Raw genomic sequence first — 20,621 nt, forward strand, 5'->3', positions numbered from 1 at the left:
TCTCCTGTTAGGAAGATGTGGACTTTAACATTGGTAGCTGGGTATAAACAACCCCAGGGAATGGAGAACTCCTGAGAGCCTACATCTATCTATCTATCTATCTATCTATCTATCTATATCTATCTATCTTTTCACCCACATTGCTACTGTATGGAGGCATCAGTAGTAATGTCTGAGCCCTAAGGGGGTTGCTCCAATCTTCTGACCAAACTTCACTTTGGACTAAATTTCTAAAAGTCATTGCCACCAGCTGCAGGCAGCGTGGACAGAGCTACAATAGGCTGACAAGGAATAACTCAAGAGAAAGATGGGAGAAGCTCCAAGGTCATTAGTCACAGTGAGGAAAATAATAATTTCTCCCCCACCAGAAAGAAAAATTTTTCTTTTTCCCTCATGAGCTAACTGTGGATTTTGAACACGGGTGAATCAGCCCCAGACTGGATCCCCTCACAAAGGGGCTTCTGAAGGGGCCCTGCCTGCTGCCCCAGGGGTACAGTGTGATTTGGGGATCAGACGAAGGGTGCTCTGGGAGAGGCCTCACCACGGATACGTGACTGGACAGGCAGGTGCTTTCCTGCCTGAGGAAGGCAGGGCAACCTTTCAAAGCACAGGTAGAAGACAGGATGAATGTACACCGACCCACCAGTGAGTAACTGAGCACCTACACAGTGTCGGGCTGGGCCAAGGCTCCCTGGGCCACCTGGATATGGGAGAGAGGAATTTCTCCCTGAGCAGAGAGTGAAATGGCAGTATTACACCTCCTCGGCCGCTCACTGCAGGCCAGGGACTGAGCCTGGCCCTCAGCTGTCACTGCTCCCCGAAGCCAATGGTTGTTGTGGGGGGACAAGGATGGATGGGTGCACAGGAGCAGGCCGACAGCGAGCTGAGGGGCTCTGCCCATGCTCTGTAACATCAGAAAGTGTTCGCAGAGCTTGGTCTCAGGTGTACCATGACACAGTGTCCCTTGGTCAGAGTGTCTGCACGTGTACGGGGGTGGGGAGGGATCTCTGGAAGAGACTTCAGCGCGCCGCTGAGTGTCGTGCATCTTGGAGCGTGCCACGTCCCCTACTTCATACGACAGTGGCTGGCTCTGGGGATGGGAGAACCCGCCAGGATCAGGGTCTGTAGGCACGGGCTGCACAGGACAGTCGCAGGTGTGGGCAGCCCCGGAGGGTCAGAGAGAAGGAGCCGTGGCTTGACGCCAGCAGCAGCACCTGAGCCTTGAGGCTGTGGCAGGCACTGTCTGGGACCTGAAGCCTAAGCCCAGGCCCACCTGTCACCAGCCTCCCCCCTGGCCTTATTAGGACGTAAGCTCGACCACTGTGGCTGCCTGTGCTGTGTAGGAGAGCAGGGGAACAGGGAAGGCAGGCCCCCTGGCGAGCGAGCTCCAGGACAGAGATGACCTAGAAGAGGTTAAATAACCACAGTGGGAGGAAACGCACCTTGGCCACAGGGCAGAAGAAGTCACAAAAGCCGGGGACCGGAAGCGCAGCCCCACACACAGCGAAGGGATGTTGCTACCGCCAACTCTGCAACACAGAGGGCTGCTTGCAAGACATGGATGGCAGGGGTATATGTGGGGGGTGGGGGTGGGCTGAAATGGGACACTGTTCCCATAGCATTTGGAAATGAGGCTGAGTCAGTGTAGTGTGAGTGCCGAGTTCCCAGATGCGCGCTTCCCGGGCAGGCATCTCTCTGGCTTACCAGGTTCCCGAGGGCCCCACGCTGGGCCCTGCCTCTGCCCTGTAGCCTGCAGGCAACTGAGAGCCTCAGCCAAGGAAAGGTAGCAGCAACGGGTTTACTTTGGGAAGTGCTAGTGGCAGGGGTGCTGAGGCCTCTTTTGCTTTCTGTGACCATCGCTGAGCATGGGGAGGGGCATTAGATCACAGAAGGCTATGGACTCCCCCCTGAGCACTTCAGACCTGGAGCAAAGACAGGTATTAAGCAAGACAGTAACCTGATCGATGCCTGTACGGACTGACATCCCTCCCAAAACTTGAGGGCATGAATAAATAAGACACAACCGGAAAGGTCATCCCTGCTCCTGTGGGCATGAGTAATCAGACAGGTGAGAGTTTTAAGACAGAGACCGGTTAGGAAATGTTGCTTTAGCCAGGACAGAAAGAGGAAGAGCCTCAATAAAACACAAAGCAACAAAGACGTGGGTCAGGAGGGAGGAAGGCCCCCAGATCCCTAGGACAGCCTGGACATAGGGCCCCAAAGAGGGAAGAGGCTTGGATGATTCGCAGGTGTTCTCTGGTGAGTTGTTTCCCAAGACAGGAAGTGCAAGAGGGGAGACCACCTGTTTGGAGGAAAAGATGAACCCGTTTTTGGACGGAGAAATGATATGCCGATCAGACATTCACAGGGAGAAGGCCTGGAAGTCAGAGGAGAAATCCGAGCTAGTGGTACAGTTATTCTCTGCCAATCACGGTCCCACCAACTGGCTGAGATCAAAGGTGGTCAATCCTTACATCACCAGGGTGAGGTCAAGAACATGACGGGCACTGGGGTAGGAGGCGCAGCAGGGGGAGGCGGGCTAGGTGTGCAACTCCTCCTCAGGACAAGAATACGAGACCTGGGAAAACTGCCTTCAGACACAGTGGCAAGGCAGACAAGGAGCAGGCATCTCACCAAGACTTAAGAAGGCAATGCAACAGACAACATAAGGTCAGAAGGCGTTGAACTTTAAGCCAGAGCCACCGTCCACAGTACAGCAAGCTTTAGGAAGAGTCCTCCTTGGCAGAACAGTGCCAAGCAGTGTCTCCTGAGCAACTGCACAAGGCTACCCCGAGAAAGGGTCCCCACCACCGCCACCAGCTCCAGCCCCAGGCCCCTGCAGGGTTTTATTGCTAAGAAGGACAGTTGGTTTTAAAGTAAATGCTCTCTAAGATTTGCAGGTCGTGAGCCTTAAGTATATATAATGCACTCACACCTGGCAGTATTTTAACTTATATTCTCAGTGGGGTCTACCTGGGAGTTGCCGAAAAAGAGTTAATTCCCAAATGGGCAATTTTCCCAAGTAAGGATGCATTTAAATGGAAACTTCTCCAGCCAATGAACCAACCCCAAAACCCGCAGGTACCATGAAGTGGGACTTGGGATTCACTCATGGAGCTATGCTTGGATTTCCACCTTTGGAGTCAGCACTGGACTCTGTACCATGGTCAGCCCTCTCCCTCCCCACTTCTGTCCATCCTAGGGCAAGTAAAGATGGTCACTCTCCTCCATCAGACACTCCTTCCCTGGAGTGTCTCTGCATTTGTGTTTGCCCAGGACAAACCAAGGGCTAAGAAGAGAGACAAACCACGGTTCTTTCCCGTGCTATCTGCAGCATACAAGATGTGTGCTGCATCATTATCAGATACAGCAAAAAAATGAAAAGCCACCTAAAGGTTTGCTAGAGGAATGGTTAAAGGAACCATACTGCTCTTAAATTAAAACTCTAAAAGATAAGGAAAATATGAATAAATCCAGAAGTACATAAAAAACTCTTTAAAATGTACTAAGTTCAAAGAGATAGTTGCAGAGTGATGAGTATAACAAAAACCTTGATTCTATATAAATTTTAAAGTCTGGAAGGATGAGTATGAAACAGTCACCAGGGTCCCTGGTGGCGGGAGAGGAGATGGGGTTAGTGTGATGGAAAGAAAGGATTTGTGTTCACTTTACTATTAAATTGTTACATATTTTCCAGTGAGCACATTTGTGTATTACTTGTACAATCCTAGAAAACAAAAAATCCCTACCTCTTGTGCCCTGAGGGAGAAGCTTCCTTTCTTAACAATGATCAGATTGCTGAAAAGATAAACTCAGATTTCTCTTGTCTCCCAGGAGATACTAACCGATGGTCTGGAGGCTGAGCTGGTAAGGAATGCAGGATGACAAACCAGGGGGGACAGTGGCGACAGGCAGTCTAACTGGAAGGGGCCACCTGAGAGAGTTCTCTTTTCAAACAATCAATCCCGTCATTATTGGTCCTTCTGCAAACACTGGAATTTGACCACCCTCTCCGCTCACGTGCGTGGAGATCTGGACACAGTCATCTGAACGTGAACTAGGCCCCGCTCATAGGATCTCCTCCGCAGGGCCCTGGGCCAGCATACTCCCCCCTGCTCCAGGCTTTGTGGGTTTGGGAGAAAACGGGGCACACATCACCCTGCTCCCTGCTTCCCTGGTGGAAGAAGATGAGTGCTCCTGGGGGCAGGGGTCAGTCCTAGAGCCCTTGGGCCCTTGCTGCCAGCGGTGCTGGGGGAGGGGAGGGGCTTGGCCAGAGCTGGCCATGACCAGGGTGGCGGTGGTGGGGGGGGGGGTGCGCATTTCTTGAATGCCAGGATTTAAATGTAGGAAACCCACCTGTCTATAAAGAAAATCCACATTCTCCAATATAAGCTTCATCAGAGTTGACAGCAATATTGTCAGTTCCTTTCTCCTTTATTCGTTTGTCTTATTTTCCAAATGGTTCAGAACTCAGGGGTTAGAAGGGTGTTATTTACTGAGTCCTTCTGAACTTTCAACAGTGAGTGAGGTCTCAGAAGGCCAGATTCTTAACAGCCAGTTTTAAAAAAACCAGTATCAAACGTACTAACTTTATGGATACCAGCAGTGTTCTGATGGGCCCTTTATAGGGTACAATGAATTGGAACACTCAAGGTCAACAGCACAGAGGGAAGCTGATACAGGACCACACTAAAGGGCATGCTGGGCCATGCCCACCTCTTTATCTTGAAACTGATGGCATTGTGTTTGGACCTAGCATTGGACTTAAACCCTTGGCAAATAAGAAAGCAGCCCTCCTCTCCTAAATCCTCAATTCTACTGTTCAACCACCAGACTTCCTATCTAAACTGCACTCTAATTTCCTCTTCACACATTATAAATCCGATATCATACACTGACTATTACACTTTCACAAGGATGTTCTTTTATAATGACTCATATCTACTTTTTATCATCTCAGAGAGAAATCTATGGGGCTAATAAAAGATTGTTTGCAGATTTTATTGCCTGTTCCTAAGTTAGTGACTCAGGGGAAAGAAAATGGTTAGGAACTAAGATAAATAGAGCTCATCCTCTCTCCTCTGGCTTTGAAGGCCTAGAATCTGTACCTTCATACCACTGTAACAGGAAGAATGATAGCATTCATCTCTTGACAAAAAACATTCATGTCTAATGGGGTAAAATACCATATATGTTGTGCTCCCCTCCCTTTTAAACTGCTCCTTATTCACACGATATCCATTTTAAGATTTTATTTATTTATTTGACAGAGAGAAATCACAAGTAGGCAGAGAGGCAGGCAAAGAGAAAGGGAGAAGCAGGCTGCCCGCTGAACAGAGAGCCCGATGCGGGGCTCGATCCCAGGACCCTGAGATCATGACCAGAGCCGAAGGCAGAGGCTTAACCCACTGAGCCACCCAGGTGCCCCCACACGATATCCATTTTAAATAAGCTGGGAGCATCACTCTGCCAAAAGAAAGTGAAAATATAAACATGCTTGTATATGCAAGATAGGATGGGATTTTATAGCACAGACCTGAAAAACACTTAAGTATTTGCTGAACTAATAAATAAGTGTAAGGGAGGGAGGAAAGGAGTAGTCCTAATAGACAGATCTCGCTATGCCAATTACTGCTAGAAAGCCATCATTTTTGGTAAAAACACTCCTTAACTGACTTATAGCTAAATGTACAGTGTACACAGAGGGTCAACTCAGCCAGTCCTCGGGGATGTGGCCTGAAGCCCTTTATCCTGGAAGGTCCACAGCGAAGTTACTTTTCCGAAACTCGGATGTCTCTGTGTGCTTTCCTGACATTTAAAAGTGTCGGATTCCCTAAGATTTCTGCATGCTAAAACCGTTGCAGCCATATCCTAAAGCACAAACCATGCAGCTTCTGTTTTTTTTGTTTTTTGTTTTTTTTAAAGATTTTATTTGACAGAGAGAGAGAGAGAGAGCACAAGCAGGGAAAGCAGCAGAGGGCGAGGGAGAAGCAGATTCCTCAATGAGCAGGAAGCCCAATGCGGGGCTGGATCCCAGGACCCTGAGATCACAACCTGAGTTGAACGCAGACGCTTAACTGACTGAGCCACCCAGGTGCCCCCCTGTGGTGCAGCCGCCACCACCCACGGCTCTACAGTGCTTCTGGGAGCAGCCAAGTGATGGGGTCAGGGACATTTGCTCTCCCCCACGTTACTGTGTCCTTTCTGTGAAGATCACAAAAGAAACTGGCAGTCTAAAGGGCCCAGAGAGGGCGTCCATCGCCTGGGAATGGTCTGTCTGGGGGAATGTGTGGTGGGCTCAGGGTCATTCAGCTCACTGCTGTGCTTCCCATGTTGTATGTGTAGCACATATGTTGTTTCAGATGCAGCGGAACACAGATAATAAACATTAGGCAACCGTCTCTCTTCCCTTGGGAGTTAGTCACACCTACTCCCAGGCCCAAGAGGTACGAACTGCGAAGAAGCTCAGAGCCGGGTCAGGCCTGCCTCCGCTGGCATCCAGCAGCTCTGACACGCCCTAGCCAGGGCTTACTTGCACTGTCCTACGCTCATTTTCTTTTAACCACGATTTCTTTTCCTCCCAGCATTACTGAGACGTAGTTGACAGAGGGCACTGTGTAAGTTTAAGGTGTCCGAAGTGCCGCACCGATACATGGACGTATTGTGAAATGATCACCGCGATCAGGTTAGTTAACATGCCCATCACCTCGATTACTTTGGGGGGTGGTGAGGACATTTAAGATCTACTCTCCTAGTAAACTTCAAGTATATAATATTGTTAACATTAGCCACAACACTATAAAGTCCCAGGACTTATTCATCTTATAACTAGAAGTTACACCCTTTGACCAACATCTGCCACTTCCCCTACCTCCCAGCCCTACGCAACCACCACTCTATTTTGTTTCTGTGAGTTTTTTTAATTTAATTTTATTTATTTATTTGACAGACAGAGATCACAAGTAGGCAGAGAGGCAGGCAGAGAGAGAGGGGGGGAAGCAGACTCCCTACTTAGCAGAGAGCCCGATGTGGGGCTCGATCCCAGGACCCTGGGATCACGACCTGAGCCAAAGGCAGAGGCTTAACCCACTGAGCCACCCAGGTGCCCTGTTTCTGGGAGTTCTAACCACGATTTCGTTCTTTCCATCTTCTATTTTTCATATTTGTGTTTTCTCATTATACGTTGCTTTAAACCTGCATGAGAATGAGGTAGGATATACATTTTTTCCTTAATACTAAAAAAGGCCCCTGTTTATGAAGACCCTAATATTAATGTGCAAACCCTTCCCCTTAATTAAAAGTCGTGGCTCTGACCCAGGGGGGTGCCTCAGGACCCCCCGGCATTTCCTTCTGAACTGAATACACCCGGCTCCACTATTTAGCAGGTGGCCCAGGCAGCAGGTAGGGGTGAGCTCCAGGGACATGGGTTCAAGGGCTTTGGAAACATCTGTAGGACACACAGGTGTCCTTGCTCCCCAAGTTAAGAACCCCAACTCAACACCACAAGCCTCTGGGTGAGCTACCCTAAGAAGGATGCAATATCCCCTAAGTAATATTTCGCCCTGGGATGCAATCCCTGAATCTAATCACGAGGAAATATGAAACACAAAAAAGAGTAATGCTCTATTTCTTCAATGAGGGACCAACTATACAAAACATGGCTCAAGTGACAAATTGGAAAATGCCCAAATTAGATAAGAATATCATAAAGACATTAAATTTACTCAAGTGATCACTGTATGGCTAGATAAGAGGGCACTCCTATTAAGAAAGGAACTCTACACTGTAGCAAAATGCCATAATATATGTGATTTATTCTCAAATGGCTCAGAAAACAGACTGTGTGTGCATGTGTGCACGTGCACGCATGTGTGTGCAAAGTAAACAAATGGGTAAAATGCCAACAGTTGCTGAATCTGGGTAATAGGTATACAAGTGTCCCTTGTGCTATTTTTGCGACTTCTTTGTAAGTCTGCAATTATTCCAAATAAAAAGTTAAGAAAAGAAAAAAAGAGAGCGCCTGTCTTTGTATGGCTTCAAAAAGAGAATGAAGTTTCCTTCCTTTCCTATTGATTTGCTAATTGTTACCAGGCCTGGGCACTGAACAGCCCCAAGGGGAAGAGCAGACTGTGCCTCTCTCCCACCACCCCTGGGACGCTAGCTCCCAGGGGCTCACTCTGCAAAAACGGCTCTTTCCTTCCGGAACCTTCTAGACCTCTGAGGCCAGCTGAAACACAGACTCCTGCATGTAATTTGCCCTTGCTCTTTCACTTTTCAGTTAGGCTATGTTTAAATTTGGGGTGGGGGGGCAGCTGTAGGGCCCCGAGCCTCACCGTCCCAGGCCTCGTGAAGTCCACGCTGTGGGCCAGGCTCTGTCGCATCTGGTCACTGAAGAGGCGGACACACACGCTCTGCAGGTACTCCGGGGTGATCTGCAGAGAGGACACAAGAGTGGCTGGTGAGAGGCCCAAAGCCCCCCCAGGGACGCCACGGGCCCCAGTGATGAGCAGAGCTCTCACCGGTCTTTCTGCAAGGTGTGCAGATGGAATTCTGCTTGAACACAGGAGCTCTGGGAGCTAGAGCACTGGGCCTGACAGAAAAAACCGCTAACACCCTGCAGCTGTGATCGTGGACTGTCATATTCTAAATTCTTTAAGTGCACGAGATGTACTCTCATGGGCATGTGAGAGAAACTGATTTTAAGCCATTTCTGTGTATGTGTGGATTCAAGCAAGAAAGTCAATCGAGCGGCCAACGTGTGCTGGAAAGGACGGTGGGCGTGATATCTGAAAATCTGGGCTCCAGTGCTGGACTCGAGCAAACCCACAACTCCGCCCCTTGCCTTCTAACCTGTCAAGTGAGATGAATAAGGTCTGCTCCGTTGGTCACAGCAACAGCGGGAATGAAATCCCGCATACGCCTGGCACAGGCCAGGTCGTCCGGGACGTGCTTGCCGAATGAATGATGGAGACATTTGTTGATCCAGTGCCAGCCAGCGTGAGGTGCAGTGCTGTCCCCATCACTGCACTCGATTCCGGCCTCCTTTAGCACCTCTCCCGCCCTCTGGCTAGCTACTGTAATTCAGGACTGGCATACTGCATCTCAGGTGGTAATCTCTGAATTTTTTCTTTTCATTTTGTATCTTTTCTTTTTATAAAAAAAATGCACATTTAAATTGTGCAAGTGCCCCAACCTCTCCCCGTCCCATCCTTCCCCATATGCCAATCCCTGGAGGTAACCATTTTGCACCCTTCCAGCCCTTTTTCTATGCCTGATTGCTGGAGGGGAAGCTCCCTTTCCCCGGGCTCATGATTCCCCGTGGTGTACTCCCATATGGTTATGTCACAAGCCCCTCTCTGCACCCTCACTTGCTTGTCCCCATGCAAGGACCAAACAACTGATTCATGAGTCAGAAAGAGCTGTACCCTCTTCTCTCCTTGGAGGACTCCACCGACCCACTAGAAACTTCTGGTCTGCTTCAGACATATGAAAGGCTTGGTGTGTCCATGGAGATGTCTGTGCTCATTGCTTGACACTCAGGTCCTTATGAAGCGACTCAAAGAAGCGTCCCGTCTCAGGCCGCACTTGCCACCTTATCCTGCATCTATTTCCTCTGAATTTCAATAGTATCAAAATGTAAATGCTTCTTTCTCCTCCTGTGTTTTTAACCTTTTCTTTTACACCTCTTCATTGTCTATAAACTAAAAACACATCCAAATACAATTCATATTTAAAAAGCACCTTCCCCTTCCTCTAAACTAGGTCTTCATCTACTGACCACTGGCTCGGTATTCTTCCTTCACAGCCGAGGTCCTCGAGGGAACAGCCCTCGTTTGCTATCTCATCCTCCCTGGACCTCCCAACACACTACATGGAGGCTTCCAGCAGCATCACTCCACGGAAACTCACATGGCAAAGGCCACCACCACTGACCCTCTAAATGGCAAAATCACTGGATACTTTTCAGTTCTAGTCTTTTAAAGTTTTCTGTGGCTTCTGAGACTTTGCATCAACCCCTTAATCCTGAAACTGTTTCCTACTTTAACTTCTGAAACTGCTACCAGAACCATTTCTTTAACAAGAAAATTTGCTTGTGTCACTTTCTTGCTTAAAACAGGGGAATGAGGAAAGGACACAAATAATCCGTAGACTGAAAAGCAATGTATAAATGGCCAACAAACATGAAAATGTATATTCAGCCTCATACATAATTACAGACATCTAAATTGAAGCATTCAAAACACCAAGTTCTACTTACCAAACCGGGAATGAATTCAAAGTATAATCAAAGTATAATAGTGTCTAGTGTTGGCAAGTGTGTGGACAAATAAACACCCTGATACAGATAAACTCCCGGGAAGGTTAGGGAGACATCACAGAAGGAATCTCAGGAGAACTCATTTGGCAACATCTATCAAAATGTTAATGCCCATAACCTTTGACCTAACAATTCTACTCTTAGGATCTTACCTTACCTGTTTTCCAAGGTATACAGTACATACAAGAATGTTCACTGCCACATTTTTTTGTTCTAGTAAACAAAAAAATCTACATGCTTACCATCAGAGATCCGACGAGTTACGGTTCACCCTTACAACGGCATAATGTACAAGCCCAGAAAAGAATGAGGGTAGTGTGGTCATGTGGAAAGATCTCTAAGATACACTGAAAGTAAAGCAGCAAGTTTCAGAAGAATAATGGGTCACAGGATCCCAAGTGTATGTAGGCTGCAAGCACACACACACGCATGCATGGAAATGTTTGGAAAAAATACACAAGAAAATATCATCCTGAATAACAACACAGAAAGGACATTAAGAAACTGTGTATGTCGGGGAGTGGGTGTTGCTCTTTAATACAGCCTACTCAGACGTGTCTGTTACCACAAACGTGTATTTTTTTATATTAAAAACAAGCCAGTTAGGAGTCTAGTCCCTGGCCCTACCGGCTTGTCCCCTCTTTCCCTGTGAGGTGGCAGTCAGAGCTCACGCGCCTGTCCCTGGGCAACATGCCACGCCCAAGGCCACATCGACTCTGGCCCTTCTGGTGACTGTTATTTAACAGGAGAGAAGGCAGAGGAAGGCATGTGCTTTTCTTTTTATATATTTCTGTATTGTCTGAACCTTCTAACCATGTGCCCAGATTTGTTACCAGAGGTTACAGAAGCCATGTTTGGTTTCTTTCTGATACTTTTCTGTTTTAAAGAAAAGGCAACACATGCTATTTTTAAAACTAGAAAAAAGCTAATTAATTTGAAAAGTCCAATTTTTAAGGTAAGTATTTCAAAAGCTCGTCGCTAATAACAGACATAGCAAAAATCCCTAAGCCTGGTCTCTCGGTGTCCCCAGTTTGCCAATCCATCTTTCCTGCCTCCCCCGCCAGCACATGGCCACTGTTCGGGCTGCACCAGGCCGTGTGGGCTAAGTTTTCACGGGAGCAAAGAGGCTTTCAGTCCAGGATACCGAAACATACTGAAAAGCTACTATGGTAAAAAAAAAAAAAAAAAAAAAAAAAACCTTTACTAGCTTAGGAGTCAGATCAATGGAAAAAAATTAAAATCCCACTACATGATAAAGGTAGCCATTCAAATTAGTAAATTAAGACAGAAGTCAACAGTCTGGCTCAAATGGTTTTTGGTGTGGGGGGGTACATTTCTTCCTTATATCATCTATTAAAATAAATTCCATATGGATTAAAGATTTAAAGGTAAAATTAAAACAATCAAAACCAAATAAAATGACCATTAGAAAAAAATTAAGGTGAACATTTATTTTGGCTCCCTTAAGTGGGAAAAAATCTTCTTTTCACTTCAAAGCTTCAAAGCACTTTGAAAAGACAGAGTGAACAAAGGGAAAACTTGATAAACTGATTTGACTATATAAACACGTAAATTTTATGAAACTAAGAAACACTACTTTAAAAACCAAAAAACAAACTATGGAGAATATTTACAAAAGATGAATTCTGAATGGCCTGTGTCTTAACAGTGATGTCCAAAGCTGTATCCTGCTTTCCCCTAAAACCTGTTCCACCCAAGGCCTACCCTCTCAGCTGGTGGTGTTGCCGCTGACCTCTCACAGCTGAGGCCAAAAACCTGGAGTTGTCCGTGCCCCTCCCCCAACCCCTGTCCAGGTCCAAGCCAGCATGAGACGCTGCTGGTTCTTTGTCCTCACAAACCCAGCGGGGCACCTCTCCGGCTCCACCTACTACCTCCTCCACCACCAGGTCTGCCCTGGTGACTGCAAGAGCCTCCTGCTGGTCCCTCTAGTTCCACTAACCTTCCAAGGAGCATTCTAGAGCAACGAGAGGGGATCCTTCCACAGCATGCCAGACCACACCACCCCACTGCTCTGCTCCCCAGTTTTCTCCGAGGAAAGGCCCCATCCTTACTGCGGGGCCCTGGGACCTCCAACCTGCTTGTGCCGCTCCTCCTCCTTCGCTGGGCTCCTCAGACAGGACAGGCACACTTCCACTTTGGGTCCTTTGCATCCTCTTCCTTTGGCCTAGAATTCTGGGGGGCATCCCAGAGGATGGCATACCTAATTCCCTCGCCTCTTCCAATGAAGCTCAAATCATGCTCACCCTGACTGCCTATTTAAAATTGCCCCCTGCCCACATACACACACATGCCCACCAACTCTGTTCCCCTTCACCTAGGTCCTTTTCTTCCCCACAGCCACTGTCAAGTTCTAATTCCCCACAGCCACTGTCAAGTTCTAACTCACGATGTCATTTATTATTTGTTTATTTATGTGTACTGTTCATTAGCTCTCGTCCCTACTGGAATGTATGCTCCCTGAGGTCAAGGATCCTTGTGTTGCTGCCCAATAGAGCCCACACGCCTAGAACAGGGAAGGCCTGGTGTGTAGTAAACATGCAACAAATCTGTGTTCAATGAATGAAAGAAGCATATAAAAAAATGGTCAAAGTCATGTGTAAAGAATATAATGTATATTTAAATCCTGACATACTATTTCTCATTGATCAAATCTGCAAACAAATAGAGATGTTAATGCTAATAGCCAGGACTGGCAAGGGTATAAAGATAAGCACTGCCAGGGGACTCAGATGAGCAGAACCTTCCTACCGGACCTGAGTATAGACTTCAACCTAGAAAACCAACTTTTAAAAAATGAAATAGAATAAACAAAATCTTAAAAAAACAACAAATGAAATAGGGGCACCAGGCTGGTTCAGTTCGTGGGGTGTGTGACTCCTGATCTCGGGGTTGTGGGCTTGAGCTCCAAGTTGGGTGTAGAGATTACTTACATAAATAAAACTTTAAAAAAATAAATAAAATTTTAAAATTAAAAATGTCACAGAGGCTCATCTCCTCTCATTACATTTGTAATTTATGACAGTGAAAAGCTGGAAATGACCTAGATGTCCAAACGCAGGGAACAGACACTAAGGGAAGTATGACACTGCCAAACGATGGGATTGAAGCCACTAATGGTGAGATTTGTAGAATAATGACATCAAGAATGCACGATTCAGTAGTAAGGAAAAAAGACTAGAAAACTTTGGGTGAGGGGCGCCTGGGTGGCTCAGAGGGTTAAACCTCTGCCTTCGGCTCGGGTCATGGTCTCAGGGTCCTGGGATCCAGCTCCGCGTCCGGCTCTCTGCTCGGCGGGGAGCCTGCCTCCCCCTCTCTCTCTGCCTGCTTCCCTGCCTGCTTGTGATCTCTGTCAAATAAATAAATAAATAAATCTTAAAAAAAAAAAGAAAAAGAAAAGAAAACTTTGGGTGAACTAGGGTCCATTTCTGTAAAATACATGTATCCAAGCACTGAAAAAAAAATACGGAATGTTAAGTGTTATTACTAAGTGACACAGGTAATTTAAATTTCATTTCTGCAAAGTTCTCTATTTCTAAAATTTTCTATAATACATATTATTTCATAATCATGTTTTGAAGTCACTAAAAAATTTGTTTTTTTTTTAAGTAATCTCTATGCCAAACATGGGGCTCAAACTCACGACAACATCAAGAGTCACATGCTCTATCAACTGGGCCAGCCAGGCACCCCACTAAAAACAATTTTAATGCACAACCTTACATTTGTGACAAAATTATACACAACTCAATACATGCACATGAGTACCAAACTGGGGAAATCAGAATAAGGTCAACAGAACTGGATCAATGTCAGCATTCTGGTTGCACTACTGGACGACAGTTACGCAAAATGTCACTACTGGGGGACACTGAGCAGCTGTGCCAAGACTCTCTTTGCGTTATTTCTTAAAATTGTATGTGAACTCACAGTTATTCCATTTTTTAAGAAAATGTGTATTTCCACAAAGAAATTTTACTATACTTTCTAATTTTTTAGTAAGGGAAACACTAAAATCATTCCCATTAAAGTCAGGAATAAGACAAGGAGGCCCATGACCACATTATTCCACAATGTTGCACAGTCTTAGCTAGTAGGCTAAGAAAAATGAAAACTCATTATAAATAAGGAAAGAAAACAAAAATATCATTATCTGAAGATGATATGACTGCCAACCTAGAATACAGGAGAATCAATCAAAAGAATCTCTCAGATTAAAAGAGTTCAGAAGGGTAGCTGGATATCAAATCAATATGTGAAAATCTATAACTTTCCTCTATACAGTAGCGTATTTCCCCCATTTTTATGCCACTCCATATTATTTTTTTCTGTTGCCAGACAATTTATGCTTTGTTAATGTAAAGAATAAGGCAGAGGAATAATGATGTGGTCGACAGCGTGTCAGGAAAAATGGAAAATACTGCGAGCAGCACAATAACTGGTGTGGGATGTCGGTGTGGTCTCCTTTCTGCACTTGGCTTTGTGAGGCACAGGGGGCAGGTGTCACTGGCCAGGAGTGGCCGGGAATCCCATTATCAACGGAGTGGCCGGGAATCCCATTATCAACAGAGTCCATGCTCTTAGCACTTCTTTAGCTCCTAACAGACACAGGAGCAACTGGGAATCTTTCTTACCATCTTGCCACTGACTGTGGCCTCCAGAGAATCCACCAGCTCTGCTGTGACCCCGATGAGATTGTGGTAGTCTGCCTGGATCTTATTGTACCGCTTCAGGTACGTCATGGACCTTCGTTCAGCTTCTACCAGCTGCTGGTGGAGCTGCTGTGACACATCTAGGAAGACAATATATATTCAAACAAAACAATAGTACAAAACCCCACAAAAATACAAAATAGTCATATTCTTCTCAAGGGAGTATCATGTCTACTTTCAGAATATTTTGCTATCACAATGAACTTGACATTATTCGTGGTTAACGCTTTGCTGCTATTTCTCCATGTGTTTAATTACTAAGTGCTCTGTAACCACTGATTTTCAATTTCTTATCTGGTAGTTCAACTGACCCATCACTGGTTTTCCTCACAATCTATTTCCTTGACTGAGCTCCATGCAATTTCTTTTAGTTGTTCTATGAACAAGAAACAAACTCAGTGTTTCTTTCTATAATCAGCTCATAAACTGGATGAACCAGACCTGCGTCTTTTCCCCATTTTTGCCCCATGAGGTTGTCTGGGACAGAGTAAGTATCTGCAGGACAGTTCTTCATTTTAAATAAAGGTTAGGCTACTTGACTAATGCTGAGAAAGTGAGAATCCAGAATTAGGTAAGGTTCCAGGTGCTCACTCTGCCAGCTTGACAGAGCACAAACCGCCCCAATGGGCCTTAGAGCAGGCAGCTTTGGAAGGTGCTAGGGCTCTCTTCTTGGACTCCCCAGCAGGGGCAGCACTTGATGGCCATACCACCCAGGACACAGCTGGAATAGCAAATCTTCATCAGTGTCAACACTCCTTTGCCCTATCTTACTTCCCTCTGTCCCAGAAAGCTAAGTTTGCATCGAAGGAAATGACGCTGCCCCCAGACCCAAGTTTAACTTCCTCTTGTCCCAATCCAGGGACTGTGTAATACTTAAGAGTCATTGTTTTAGAACACATTTCATCCATACAGAGAGAGATTTTAAAATCATAAAGGCCTGTGCTCAAGCCCCTTCTCTACCACTTTCTTGCTGGATACCTTGGGGAAGACAGTTAACTTCTGTGATACTCATTTCTTTCTTTCTTTCTTTTTTTAATGATTTTATTTATTTATTTGATAGACAGATAGCACAAGTAGGCAGAGCAGCAGGCAGAGGGAGAGGGAGAAGCAGGCTCAAGCTGAGCAGGGAGCCTGATGTGGGGCTCCATCCCAGGACACTGGGATCATGACCTGAACTGAAGGCAGACATTTAACCAACTGAGCCACCCAGGTGCCCTTCTATTTTTTTTTTTTTTTAAGAGAGACAGAGAAAGGATATGCACACATGTGCACATGCAAGGGGGAAGCGGGGCAGAGGGAGCGAGAGAATCCTAAGCAGGCTCCATGCCCAACAAGGGGCTCAATCTCATGACCCTGAGACCATCACCTGAGCCGAAATCAAGAGTCAGACACTTCACCAACCCAGCCACCCAGGCACCCCTGATTCTCATGTCTTAACCTAAGAAATGGGGATGATAGTAATGACCTTGAAGAGTTATTGTGGGATTGTACAGCACAGGGAATACAGTCAATAAAACTGTAATAACACTGTACGGTGACAGATGGGGACTACACCTATCCAGGTGAACACTGAATATTGTACACCTGAAACTAATACAACACTGTATTAATTTAAGAAACAATGTATTCAATTTTTTAAAAAGCACACATACAAAACCAAATCATTGGGAGGATTAAATGGATAGATACATCCAAGTGCCTAGTTCACCACTGGCCCATGGGAGGTAGTCAATAAGTGGTAGCAATTACTATTATTTCCTCTATGCAAAGGGCCCAAGATCTTCTAAATGTATTTATATGCAAGAAGAGAACTTGAAAAAACCAGAAGTTACACTGGAAAACAGCAGGACACAACGTTTGAAATATGTGAGAATCATCCAAAAATAAAGATGATCAAGCCTCACTTCCAGAGATTCTGATTTTGTGGGTGTGGCTGGGAGCTGAGGAACAACAGTGTCAACAAGTCCCCATGTGGCTCAGACACAAACCACACGTTTGAGAACAGCCGTCCTAACTCGTCTATTCCTTTTACAGTTCTAAAGAGCCACGAAGATCGTGCAAAACTATATTTTAAACACTTTATTTCATGATTATGTATAGAAGTAAAGTATCTTAACTATTAAAACCCAAAACATCACATAATAATGAACTAATATTATTATTATTGTTTAGCATCCTTCAAATCTCAGTATTGAAAGATAACTTTAAAAACTCTTCCAGCATGAATTTACATCCAGTATTCAATCTTTGGAGAACATCTCTGGAAATCAATTATTGAGTTTTTACTTAAATATTATAAGAGAGAAGGAGTCACTATCACCTTCCTATGCTAAATATTTTTAAGGATTTTTATATGTACAAAATTCTCAATTACATAAACTAGAACTTCCAACAATGAAAATTCTATAGGTTGGTTCATAATTCCATTAGTAATGACTATTAGAGAGCATCCGTGCAAACTTTCTCAACGTGTACCAAGTGGCAGATGATGAATGAAGTACCAAAACCCATTAACTGGGACAAATGACCTCACAAATCATCAAATTTTATATTGTCACCAAAGTTGTCCTCTTGAAAGGAGCCTGCAGAAAGGAACACTCCTGCTTGGAAACTTGGAAACACAAAAACTCATTGTGCCATTAGTTAAATGTAAGGGACTACTGTGGCACTTCTGCCTTGGGATCCCAGAATTGGAATTTATGACAATTCCAAAGTATGGTTCATCCAAGAGTAGAGAGACCTAACTGCCAGCAGCCACAGGAAGGGGAGAAGTGGGAAGTTGGGCTGAAATATTTGTGACCAGTTCAAATACACTGGTCAGCAGAAGAGCCTGCTGACCATGCAGACACCTTAGCTGCCTGCAAACAGGACCTGACTGTTAGTGGAAGCTACTGGGGTCACAGCTCTAAGATCTCAACTTTATTTCTTAGCATTAAAAAGAACTTTGACTCTTTTTTCCTTTTCAAAAATTTTATGAGACAAGGACATCTGAGCCAAGATCCCTTGCCATGCAAGAGCTCAAGTTTTAGTGGAGAGGAGTCATTACAAATTCCATGTTATATTAATGAAACTGTCTTAGTCATGCCAGTGACATTTACTGGGACTCTTCGTATTTCAAAACTGACATAATTTGTACCAAAATCCAAAGAACTACATCTCAAGTTTTAAACAAAGAGATATATACAACTAAAAGAATGTGGGTTAACGTCACAGAAAGGTTCTGGATCATTCCAGCATGCATTGAAACAGCAACAAAAGTGATGGAGATCTCCCCTGAGGCCAAGCCTCAAGCTTTCTCTTATCATTTCCATTTTAAGTACATTGCTTTTTTTTTTTTAAGAGTAGATGAGATTTAATTTTAGAGATCCCTTTGTTGCTCAAGACAAAATGATATATTTTAAAATATGGAACTCTTTTTCCAACATCTAAAAATCTATAATCAATCACTCTAACTTTACAATACAATATACTCTCTTCCTAGTATTCAGATATAAATCAGCTCTTTGCTATTCTGCTAATCCGTAAGTGCTGGATTAAGAAAGTTATGATGTATAACTATGAATATAAGTCATCATTTTTAAAATACCATTTAGGGCTCTACACTCTAGAAAAATGGTCAGCTCATCATTTTTTGAAGGGGTCAAATCAATTAATGGCAAAAATGCTAAAAGATACTATTTCTCTACCTTTTTTAGATGGCCAGGTAAAATAATAACACAATATGCTGTATTTCCAACCTGAACTTTTCTTCTAAACTTCATTTTAAAACGTAATTCCTTTTGAGAGAATTTTCCACTCTAAGCACTTTTCTTGCCTCCTTCAAAAGCTTATGGAAATCAGCTTGTCCATGAACCCTTCCTATCAAGACACACAGAATAATGACTTGCCCAACCATTCAATGTAAAAACAACACCTAAGTCCACAATTAAATTAAACTGGTGGCATGTCTGGGCTTTGTGACCATTGCAGCCGTAAGTGTGGGAGGAGGGGACAAAGTGCAGACACTGGCCAACCACAAAGTGCAGACACCGGCCAACCTGGAGCCCCTGGCACCAGTGCTCAAGGGGGCTAACCTTTGGTCTCCATGGCAACACTGCATTGCGGGGCTCATACAGCCATAGGCACATGCTGGGCCTGCCAGTCTCAATTCCACACACATTCTGCTTGGCTTCCTCAGAAAACTCAATTAAAATCAAGCCAAAAGAAGGCTCAAACACCCTGGTCTCCTTGCTGAAATCCAAAGGAAAGATCTATAGAAAAACACAGGCTCGTCCCCTCGCAGATTTATTTTATCTGTGAAATTGGGCCACTTCTCAGTGGTTTCTATCTGGCTAGCCTCCGAAGCCGCAGGGTATGCTGGGGTGACAAGGGCTGGCTGAGGCTCAGGAATCCGGGAGGCTTCCCACCACCTTTCCCTCCACCAGCACCTAGGAGTTCAAAGACCGAATCTGAACATGGACCAAACAGATTCAGTCAAGAACTAAGGCGATTTTCTGAAACTCAAAGGACACAGGTGGGGTAGCGGTTTTCAAAATGACTGCCACGTCTTTGACACTGCTTTCTGTCCAGAAGTGGAAGGCCATTCTCCTTCCCCTGAATGCAGGCTGGCCTTGGGAATTGCTTCTAATGAGGAGAATACAGCACAGATGACACTGAGTTCCTTGAAAGGCTGGTTTAGAAAAGTTGACACAGCTTCCACTGGCTCTGTCTGGGGACATTCGCCCTTGGAGCATGGCCACCATGCCACGAGGAAGCCCAGGCCACACAGATGTTCCAGACAAGGGCCTCAGACTGGTGCGCGTGGGTGAGGAAGCCTTGAAGATGGCTCCACCAGGCTCCGTCTGCATCCACGAGACAGGGAGGGAGAAGTGCCTGAGCACACAACTCCCACACCATGCAAGATGATGATGACGATATAAATGGACATTGTTGTTTTAAAGCCACGAAGCCTGAGGCAGTGCACTAGCTTGAAACAGAAACAGAAACAGTGGGGCGAAGGTGCATTTCCGGGAATCACAGGGCAGGACCCAAAGGCCCAGTGCAGTGTATGAATTCCCACTGCCCTGGGGGCGCCTGGGTGGCTCCGATGGCTAAGTGATGACTCTTGGTTTCGCCTCAGTTCATGACCTCGGGGTCCTGGGACTGAGCCCTGCACTGGGCTATGCGCTCAGCACAGGGTCTGCTTGAGGACAGGAAAGGGTATATGATGTGTTTCACACCTTTGGTAAATTCTGGTGGCATAATCCTCAGTCCCTCTCCCTCTGCCCCTGGCCCCGCTCTCATTCTCTTTCCATCTCCAAACATGGATAAATAAATTGTTTAAAAAAAAAAATCCCGCTGTTCCTAATATGAGAAATCTGGCAAGGGACCCATGCCAGCCAAGACCCGGGAACCGTACTAACCCCTCAGGGAGCAAGCCTGAGGAGCTGAGGAAATCTGCTGGGACCCATCCTCAGGCACAACTACCCTGGGGGCAGAGCAGCCTCAGTGAGCCCCAAGGCTACGGGCCTGCTGACCCCTGGAGCATTCCATGCTGACCCCACAAGGCCACATCTGTGGCCCAGCTCTTCCGT

General features: G+C 45.5%; 1 protein-coding gene across 1 annotated transcript in view; it reads right to left on the bottom strand.

Moving 5' to 3' along the window:
* Positions 1–20,621, bottom strand: part of ARMC9 (armadillo repeat containing 9) — a 152,975-nt gene that overhangs the window by 104,395 nt on the left and 27,959 nt on the right. The window contains exons 8-9 of the mRNA XM_080798761.1: positions 14,971–15,128; positions 8,334–8,432 (exon numbers count right to left, since the gene is read on the bottom strand). Of these exons, the coding sequence (XP_080654887.1) occupies positions 8,334–8,432; positions 14,971–15,128 (257 nt within the window). The remainder of the gene's footprint in view (positions 1–8,333; positions 8,433–14,970; positions 15,129–20,621) is intronic.

The sequence above is a fragment of the Martes martes genome (genome assembly GCF_963455335.1).
Source record: "Martes martes genome assembly, chromosome: 3".
Classification (NCBI taxonomy): Eukaryota; Metazoa; Chordata; class Mammalia; order Carnivora; family Mustelidae; genus Martes; species Martes martes.